The 10,466-nt window shown below is 47.1% G+C and overlaps 1 protein-coding gene and 1 non-coding gene across 3 annotated transcripts in view; both read left to right on the forward strand.

Annotated features, from left to right (window-relative positions):
- Positions 1–7,506, forward strand: part of LOC144099230 (hepatocyte growth factor receptor-like) — a 46,544-nt gene extending 39,038 nt beyond the window's left edge. For both annotated transcript variants that reach the window (XM_077632378.1, XM_077632379.1), the window contains exons 15-19: positions 2,785–2,969; positions 3,480–3,589; positions 3,670–3,832; positions 3,934–4,070; positions 4,164–7,506. In XM_077632378.1, the coding sequence (XP_077488504.1) occupies positions 2,785–2,969; positions 3,480–3,589; positions 3,670–3,832; positions 3,934–4,070; positions 4,164–4,365 (797 nt within the window). In that variant the 3' untranslated portion in view covers positions 4,366–7,506. The remainder of the gene's footprint in view (positions 1–2,784; positions 2,970–3,479; positions 3,590–3,669; positions 3,833–3,933; positions 4,071–4,163) is intronic.
- TRNAS-UGA (transfer RNA serine (anticodon UGA)) lies at positions 592–665 on the forward strand. The gene has a single exon. It is a non-coding gene; the product is annotated as a tRNA-Ser (tRNA).
- Positions 7,507–10,466: the final 2,960 nt, after the last annotated feature.

Raw genomic sequence — 10,466 nt, forward strand, 5'->3', positions numbered from 1 at the left:
TAAAACAGCAGAAAAAACAACCGTGCCGCCGGTAGGATCCGAACCCACGACCTCCGAAAATCGCGTCCGGTTCTCTTACCAACTGACCTACGGCGACGGCTGTCCAATCTGCTGCTTTCGTGGGTATTTATGTTTTGCGTGAAAGCGAACCTTGAGAGTGTTCACCAGCGCCACCCTCGTCCATATCGGTGGACGTAGCACGTCCTGTAATACCGCAAGTGTGACGTAGGACGTCACCTAACGGCGAGGGCAGAAACTGTGCGAGAGCCCTCTTATGCTACCTATGGCATGAAGGCTGCCAGAACCGAGACCCCCTTAAGCTATTAGCAGACAAGGCAACTGAAATAAGGGGCTCGTTTGACAAACATATTAAGGAAACCAACAGTCACCGAAACCAACGTGCCTAGGGGAATGTTTTCTATTGTATTTTTAATTTCTAGTGCCAATCAATTGCTTTTTAAAGAAAATTACTTATAAAGGAGCAGAAAAAACAACCGTGCCGCCGGTGGGATCCGAACCCACGACCTCCGAATATCGTGTAAGCTTACACGCAAAACATAAATACCCACGAAAGCAGCAGATTGGACAGCCGCCGCCGTAGCTCACTTGGTAAGAGCACCGGACGTGATATTCGGAGGTCGTGGGTTCGGATCCCACCGGCGGCACGGTTGTTTCTTCTGCTACTTTATAACTGGGGGGGGGGGAAATCCGACTGTGCGGCCTGCCCGTGGCCCCCCCTGCCACCGGATACGGGCCGGTGTAGTTTTGGCTACTAGGCTTTGTTCCGGTGCAACGCCAGCGGTGGGGATGGGCTGGCCGGGGCCCGTCCTCTGGGGATGCAAAACCCCATGGGAGTGGCAGTGACTCCCAAGCGACTGAGTGGGCCAGTCGCGCACGTGAGGTCCGATGCCTGTGCGGAGGCAGGCCTGGTTTCATAATCAGGTTGGACTCAAGGAATTGGGCTCAAAAAGTGCTCGAAAATCAAAAGGCCTCTGCACGCGGGGGCGTGCGTGGCTACCGGCTGGCACGTCGGTTTCTGGCCACGGAGAGGCCAGGTCCGCGCGGGGGTTTCCAGCAGAAGGGCTCCTTGGGAGCGATGTCCTCGGGGAAGCAGCCAGGGATGGCTGACCGCGGGGCCGTGAGGCTAGAGCGCGGGACGCCGAGGTAAGGGGGACCTTACTACGACCGATGCGAAAACCGTCGATGTTGTGGAGTAGCGGTGAGTAGGCCCGGGTTATCTCACCCTCGGCCAGGTTCTTGGTTTGTGGCCCGGTCAGCCCGGCCCTGAACACACTCTCCTCAGTAGGTGTGGAGCAAGCCAGGGGAGGAAATAAGTGCAAGGTTGGTTGGTTGGAAGCACAGGTGGTTGGTTCCCCGGGAGTCTAATTCCATTGGCTGGATCCACCACACATACTTCCGGAGTCTGAAAAGCCGCGAAAAACACTAAACGGTTAGTAGCTGGGCAGAGTTACGCAAGTCCGAACCGGACCCCTGATAGTCGTGGAGGAGCCCGAGGCAGCTGCCCCGGGTTAGGATTCCCTGTCTCCGAGTCGGAGCTATTGCGTCGTTGGGTGGTCGGGCATCCCGTGAGTGGAGCCGCACCATTGGACAACATCGACGTCCTCCCTGTCCTGGCCAGAAGAGTCGAGCAATGATAAAATGAGGGTCAATATCTCGCTGTCCCCATTCCCATCACATTACCTATAACCCTTCCCTCATTCCCATTCCCACAACCTATGTCCCACCCCCTCCGCTACGTCCCAGGGGAGATCAGGAGAGTCTCCCCGGGCCCGCTCCTCCGGCTGTGGGTCGCTTAGTAGCATTACCCCATTTTTTATTTTCCCACCTGCGGGTGGCAAAAGCACATTGCCTTCGGGTCTTTTCATTTATATTATGATTGGGTTAAGCCTGTGATACTTTAGTGGTACAGGCAGGAGCTTATTGGTTTACGTTTTTTTATGGCAGCTCCACCATACTCTTTGATACTTTATAACTAATTTTCTTTAAAAAATCAATTGATTGGCACTAGAAATTAAAACAAAAATAGAAAACATTCCCCTATGCACCTTGGTTTCGGTGACTGTTGGTTTCCTTAATATGTTTGTCAAACGAGCCCCTTATTTCATTTGATTTGTCTGCTATATATATATATATATATATATATATATATATATATATATATATATATATATATATATATATATATATATATATATATTGTTTTTGGCAACGTGGCAAATGTTAGGGGTATGCGGTTATGTTTTAAATGAAAATGAGTTTAAAGGAAGGGCTTGTCGCGTTTCAGTTTCTAATGTTTAAAGACTCCGACCTTGGCTGCAGTTATTTCTGCGCTAATCAATACATCTTGAATCTGCTTTCGTTTGTACCGGGCTTCCGCATCATTAAGAAGGGCATTTGACGCGCATATCTATCTCTGACAGATTCAGCCTGCACACTAAATCTACATCCGAGATGTTTAGTCGGCACTCTAATGCAGAGGTTTAGATGCAGTATGAAGTGGATGTCTCCAAAGCCGAGTTCTCTCCATAGTGTGTTCCATCAGCACACAGTAGGGAAATCGAAACCGGCTTCGCTCTATGTCCATGCTCGAGGCGCTCACAATGACAGGTTAGATGCTGGCAGTTTCATAGAGCGTCGGGAGAGCTTCCCTGTTGTTCCTTACCGCCTACTATACAGAAACTAACCTACTCCTAGCGAAGCGGCCAGCGTATCTCGGCTGACTTCATTTCGACCTTCGCTGTCTGTTTTGATCGGATGCTGCAGACTCCTGTGGAGGCGACATTGACAGCCTGTCATTCCTAGAGGAGGCTCTCATCATGAAGGACTTCCACCACGCCAACGTACTTCCACTCACAGGGTTGAGCATCGACGAGAGAGACGGCCTCATGGTGATGACACCATACATGAAGCACGGAGACCTGCTGTCCTACATACGGGACGAGAATAATGTAAGGGCACACTTCCTGTCTAATTTTTTTCCTGTTTGGGTTGGGAAATCGGGGCAATCAAGTACCTTTCTGCGAACAAAGCTTCAACACAAAGGTAGCCTGCGAGTTATATTGCATGCGAAGCTTGTTTTGGCTAACTTTTATCGATGCCAGAATATTTTCGGATAAAATATCACACGCTTCAGTCTTATAAGACACTCACCGCTACTGAAGTCTAAGATTGATACAGCCGTTTTTCTTAGCCATATCACGCTACGCTACTGCACATGGAAATAATTATTTTTCAACGTGGCCAACAAGTACCGCGCACGTTCATGACAGATGTCTCTGCGGACGTGTACATGGAAATACACTTCAATCATGCACTGCAGTGGCTGTTATCGGTGCTGCTATGGACCAGTCCTCCAAAATTCTCATCCTTATGACCCGTACTGAATTATGATACCAGGAATTTCCTTTCGTAAATCAACCTAATTTTTGGCTTACTGCCATGACCTTCCTCTTGTCCAGAACCCAACAGTGAAACTTCTGATAACATTTGGCATCCACGTGGCCCAAGGCATGGACTATTTGGCCGACATGAAGTTCGTGCACAGAGATCTCGCTGCTCGCAACTGCATGTGAGTGGAGATGCATTTGTGAGCGGCTTTGCTGAATGAAGTGTCTCACGTGATGCCCTGCACTCTGGGACTGATTGCAGGCTGAACGAAGATCTAGTGGTACGCGTCGCCGACTTCGGTCTGTCACGTGACATTTACGAGAAGGACTACTACAGCGGAGATAACAAGAAGACCAAGCTTCCCGTTCGATGGATGGCACCAGAGAGCTTGGAGAAAGGCACCTACAATCATAAGACTGATGTCGTGAGTATTCCTGCCGGTGCAGGCGTTTGGTGCATTCCCTAAATTTTATTTCTGTCGTGCTGAGAAATTTCGCCATAAACTCGCGCGGTTCTTTCCGCCAGTGGTCGTACGGTGTGCTGCTTTGGGAGCTCATGACACGTGGTGTGACCCCGTACCCAGACGTGGACAACTGGGACATCGCCAGATTCCTGAGGCAAGGGCGCCGAATGGAGCGACCAGAATTCTGCCCGAGAGAGCTGTTAGTTTGTGTACACCTTTTTTTCCTTTCTTTTCAAGCAAGACATTAAAAACTTAAGCTCTCCTGCATTTAATCACTCCTCATTCAATGCAGGTACAACCTCATGCTCCAGTGCTGGCAAAAGGACCCAAAAATGCGGCCTCCTTTCAAGAAGCTCGTCACCGACGTCGCTAACGTGATCGATAAACTGGCCAAGAAAAAAGGAGACAAAAGAGTCAGCGTGAACGCCACTTACGTGAATTGCCTACCTAGGGACCTTACTTGCGCTCCCGAGCCATCAGTTGAACCAGTTTAGGTTTTAGAACAGGTCGCATCTCCCGAAGAGAACTCTGAGAACTCTCAGGCACGTCACAGCAGTTTTTCACGAAGTGACCTCTGAAGGAAAGCGTATTCAGTTTCCCAGAACTACTAACAAGGCTCACTGGCCGCAACGTGGCAATGGTTTTCATGCATCACCCTTTCTGGACAGTTTCCAAATCACCGCCGAGTTTTCATGTTTTTGCGGACCAACCGTGTACTCATAATCGACAATCTAGTACATACGCGTGCTTCAGCGATAAACTGCACATTAACCATGAGTTAAGTGGACAATGCGCCATCTTCAGCTAAATTTACGAGCCTATCGCACCCTTGCCTGAAGTGATACTGAGGAAACTGCACGCGTGGGCTGTAGTCATGATACATTATGAGACTGCCAACAGGTGACTCGAGGGACAGGAGTCCAAACACAGATAGGAATGAGCAAGCACAAAGTAGACATCGTGTCTTCTGGCGTTCTTTAATTTCTACTGGTACCAAAGAGTCATTTCAATAAGTTGTTCGCTGCAAAGCAAGGACAAAAAATGAAGCACTAACGTACACATACGTGTTTAGGGCAGTTTGGCAAGTCTCCTCAGCGAAATAGCTCACGCATGTTCAGTCGAAACAGCCAAAGTCTACAATCGCAAAACCGGCTAGTAGTTGCGCAGGCTGTACCGCCCACTGCGGTTTGTGGTGTGTTTCCCTGGGGTTCTTGCTGTATTGGTCATCTGTATTGACTAAAACAAATTCAAACGATGCTTATAATGCTTTCATTGCAAGTTTTGTGCGTATTTATTTCCAATATTTTCCGATGAAAACAAACAGGTCTTCCACAAAAAGAACGAGAAAACCATGGGTTACCCGTGGACATATAAAACCTATCAAAGCAAAGAACCGCCCGTATCACTCATTTTTACGAACGCGCTCTGAAATAATGCTAAAATAATTTATAAACTGTGAAAAAAAAATAAACGGTGAACTCAAACGGAAAAAGCAAGCCTATTACGAACACTTGTTGGCTGATGTTGCTTCTCGGCGCCCTGACAAAACCTGGAAAGTGATAATGTTCTAGATCGAGAAAGCAAAAAGTGTAGGCCAAATTATCTGAAGCTTAATTACGATGAATTACATGGTAAAGCAGCTGCGGACTATATCAACTATCATTTTGTAAATGTAGCCGCTCCAAAAATGATCTTCCGGATGCATTAGACTTTAGGAGCATCGTTAACGAGACCTTATTTATGTACCCAACAGATAAATTCGAAGTTTATTGTACTTTTTTGAGCTTGAGCAATAGTTAAGCATTAGATATAGATAATTTACAGATTAAACGAGTTAAATACATTTTACCGCTCATCACTATGGTACTTACACATATTTTTCATCTCATTCTGGGTTCGGGCACTTTTCCTGGTGCAATGAAAAAGGCCAAAGTCTCTGTCATCATCAAAGGCGGTGACCGAAACTCAGCCAACAATTTTCGACCGATATCAGTGCTTCCAGTTTTTTCAAAGGGCATAGAAAAGATAATTTTTTCTCGCATAAATAAGTTCCTCGAAGGTAGAAACACTGCCACAAATTCACAGTTTGGTTTCCGTAAAGAGAGATCAACGAAGATAGCTCTCTGGACTCTAAAAGAAATTAATCTAAAAATATTGAAAAACAGATGCAATATTTATTGATTACAGTAAGGCTTTCGACTCCCTCAATCACACATTCTTCTCACTAAGTTTCAGGCTTACGGAACTGGTGGAAACTGCTTAACGCTTCTGAAATCTTACCTGCATGAAAGGCAACAGTGCGTACATATAACGGCTAACATGTCGTCATTCTTGCCCATTTCATGTGGTGTTCCACAAGGCAGCGTATTAGGTGCTCTTCATTTTAGTTTATATGTTAACGATATAGTAAACATAAATAATACAGTTCAGTTCATTGTGTATGTCGACTACACCACAATGCTGATCGCTGGTTCTAATATTCAACATATGATAATAAATTGTAATCAGATGCTTGAGCAGTTGTCTGCTTGGTAAAAGCAAACTCGAATAAAGATAAACACATCTTAGACAAAAGCTGTTATGTTTCTTTCTAAAAATAAACCAGTTTCAGCGCGTGAAGTGATTATGTTAGAAGGTCAGGTAATCAATATTGTCGATCATCATAAAATTCTCGGAGTTCATTTTTCTTCAGCATTTAACTGGGACATGCACATAAATAACCTTTCCATAAAACTTTCCTCCATCGCTGGTGTAGTATCACGCTGTCGTAGGTTGCTTCCATTATGAGTCATGCTTCAAATATATAATGCCCCCTTTAACTCTCACTTAACTTATTGTTCTTTAGATTGGAGCACAACCACGAGATCTAATTTAAGCAAGCTTGCAGGTATTCAAAAAAAGATTGTCCGTTGCATCGCAAATATTGCACCTATGTCATCTTGTAAAGAATCCTTTTCCTCCCTTGGCATTATTCCCATAGATAACATATACCACTTTCGTTTATTACAGGCAGCCTGCTACTCCTCCCCACAAATAAAAATCACTTTAACTTTGTTGGTGTCTTGAAAACAGCGCATTAAAAATTCAATCATAAACACAAGAAACACAGACATTTGGGCACTCCCGCGCTTTCGCACTTCCTATAATCATCAGTTCTTGACCCATAACCTTCCTGTTGCGCTCAACAAATACAATACTATTCATGAATACACCGTCAAGTAGCAGCATTCCTACTTTGCTAATATATGATTTCAACTGCTATTTTTGTTCCGTTAGCGATATTTCATATTGAACTGCACATTGATGTTATTACTCTTTTGTTGTTGTTTTGCTTTGTGTGAGATCTCTTTTTTGTGATATGCATCATGCATGCTAAATGCTGTGTGTATGCTATAGAAATTGTACAGATCAGTTTCATTTGTGAACTTTCTGAGTGAATGTTTATTCATCTCTTTTTTTGTAAACTCACGATACTGCCATGTAATGGGTCTCCTGGGCCTAGTCAATCTCATAGCGTTGAGCTCAGAAGACTTTTCCAATTCCTGGAAAAAATAAATTATGTGTGTATGTATGTGTGTATGTATGCATATATTGTCCGTATCCGCTCTCTGAATAAAGTGGTTTAAAGTATGAAACCTTACAGTCCTTAGCACCGTAGGTGCTCCTATATATTTGGATGGTGTTGTTGTGACTTTGAGGTGGCCCCATAACGCTCGCCACTTGTTTTGTGACAGAGCGTCGCCAGCTCTCAGTCGGTAGCGAAGACTCCGAGTCAGGCGTCGGTGAGAACAACGAAAGAGATTTTATACGTTATGTACAGAACATTATACAGGACGAGATCGGCACAGGGGCCGAGAGCTAGCAGCAAACGCGACTGTTCTCGCACGGTGACGTCCGGCGAGGCTCCAAAGCGTCACACATCACACTCCACTCGGGAGCGGCACACTCTAAACGGTCTCGGAAGAACGGAGTCCGGAGTCTGTCCATGCGGCAGCGTTGGGGCTTATATAGGCCCGAGAAACAGTCGTCACACAAACGGACCAATAAAAAGCGAGCACTTGACAGCCGTCCGAGAGGTCCAACCAGCGACCGCGCTGGCCACCCGCTTCAAGTTTGCCGCGCGCGGTGACTCCCAGGGGGAAAGGGGAACCGGCGCCTGGCTGTCTAGCAATGTTGCAACACGTTTGGACATGTTGCTCACCAATGCTTCTCCATAGAGCGTTGCTGCCTAGCGAAACAGCATCATAGCTTGTCAAGGAAGCGTTAGGGCGCTGTGCCTTGCGGTGCAGCACCGGGCTTGTTCAAGGGCGCTCGCAGGAGAAATTGTCGGTCTTGAAAATGTGGAGTCCGTGCTGGTTGTCCGGGCACAACAGCATCCCCGCCCTCAGATTAGGCGCCGGGAAGACGAGCTCCTTCCACGTGGCTCGGATGACCGACGCGCACGTTCGTCAGGCTCTTTGAAGTTCACGTCCAGTGTCCGGACGCCAGGTCGCTTCACGTGCCCAGGTCCCACTCGCCGGGCCAGGATCGCTGCTCACAGCGTTGTCGCCAAGGCACCTCGACCAGATTCACTTGGGTCGTTCCGATGCCCTTGATGTCGGCAGCTCTGGAGCTTGCAAGAACCGACCAGCAAAAGGCAACACCCAACACACGCAATTGCCCTCTGTCTCCCGTCATACACCAGACAAGGCCATAATCCAAATCAACCTAACTACTAAATTGCTGTCCCCTTTTTGCTCCCGCTGCAGCAAGAGGCAGGTGTACGTTCTAGTACACAAGGTTCAAACAACAATTTTGCAAATCAACAAAACGCCAAAATATTAGGAACCATTATAATCATCAATACTAATGAAAATAGAATGATCCCTTTGAAATCACTTCGGCCGAAAACACACTACTGATGAAGCAAATGAGGTCATTCATTTTTGCCCCGATCTTACTGCGAATATGACAGGTTGTCGCGAAGCGAAATAAGGTAAGTAAGGAGGAGGTCACTGAAAGAAGCGAGGCCTAGAATGCACGGCTTAGAGCATCTGCGTTCGCGTTCAACCTTCCCTTCTTATAACGAATGACGAGGTTGTGCTGCTGGAGGGTCATGCTCCACCTCAGCAAACGGCCACTTTTAGACGACATGTTACTTAACCAAGTGAAAGGGCAATGGTCCGTTTCCACAATAAACTTAGAACCGGAGACATAACAAGCCAGCTTCTGCACTGCCCACATAACGCAGGCGCACTCTTTCTCAAAGGTACTGTATGCCTCTTCCCTGCAACTTAGTTTGCGACTCAAATACAAAATTGGTCGTTCATGACCACTAGCATCGTCCTGGCATAGCACCGCGATCACTCGCGTCACATGGAATGATGAAACCTTTCGAAAAGTCTGGTGCCGTCAGAACCGGCTTATGGCTCAATGCTTGCTTCAGCATTTGGAACGCATTTTCTTTCTTCGGGTCCCGCGTCAAGTTAACGGGCACAGATTTCCGAAGCGCGTCTGTTAGCGGGCTGGCAAGGTCAGAGAAGTCTCTCACATAGTGTTGGTAATATTCAGCTAAACCTAAAAAGGCCCTTATATCCGTCTTAGTGGTTGGCCGGGGATAGTTCACAATAGCGGCTAATTTGATGTCGGAAGGTCTACGCCGGCCGCGCCCTACCACATGGCCCAAGTAAGTCACTTCACCGCAACCTAGGTGACATTTAGCTGGTTTCACCGTAAGGCCGGCCTCTTTCAACCTGCTCAATACGACACGCAAGTGCTCCAGATGTGCTTCCCAAGTGTCCGAAAATATGGCAATATCATCGAGGTACGGTAAGGCGAACTCGCCCAAACCATAAAGCACTCTGTCCATCAGGCTAGAAAAACAGTACGGCGCGTTTTTGAGTCCAAAGCTCAACATGAGTGGGCGGAACGTTCCAAACGGGGAAACGAACGCTGCGCAGCGGCTAGCCCGTTCCGTAAGGGGTACTTGCCAATAGCCTCGCACGAGGCCCAGGGTAGGTATATAATTTGACTTCGACACCGTCTCTACCCTTTCTTCCAGGTTCGGTATCGGATATGTCTGATCTTGGGTTATCGCGTTCAGACGCCGATAATCGACGCATGGCCTCGGATCTTTTCCCGGAACCTGGACGAGTATCAGGGGCGATGTGTGATCGCTCTCGCTTGGGACAATAACCCCCAAGTCACGCATGCGCTGAATCTCCTCAGCCATGATTTTTTTCTGCGCAGGTGAACAACGATACGGTTTACTGCGGATCGGTTGCTCAGATGTTAACTCGATGTCGTGCTCTAGGACCGTGGTCCTTCCGGGACAGTTCGAAAAAACCTCCTTAAACTCTGCAACGATTCCCTTTAAGTCCTCCTTTTTGGCGGCACTTAGATGCGCGTCCAACGTAAGGTGTTCCAACATTAGCTCTAAACCACATTCTTTCATGTCAGCCGTCGTCAGGATCTCGGCCCCTTCCTCATCGGCAGCATTTACCGTCATGCTTACAATCGCGTGACGCTGAATGTATGGTTTCATCAAATTGCTGTGATAAATTTTGTTGGGCCTTCTTCATAATTTGACTTCGCAGTTGGTATCGGAAAGCTTCGA

This window comes from Amblyomma americanum, chromosome 7 (assembly GCF_052857255.1).
Source record: "Amblyomma americanum isolate KBUSLIRL-KWMA chromosome 7, ASM5285725v1, whole genome shotgun sequence".
Taxonomy (NCBI): domain Eukaryota; kingdom Metazoa; phylum Arthropoda; class Arachnida; order Ixodida; family Ixodidae; genus Amblyomma; species Amblyomma americanum.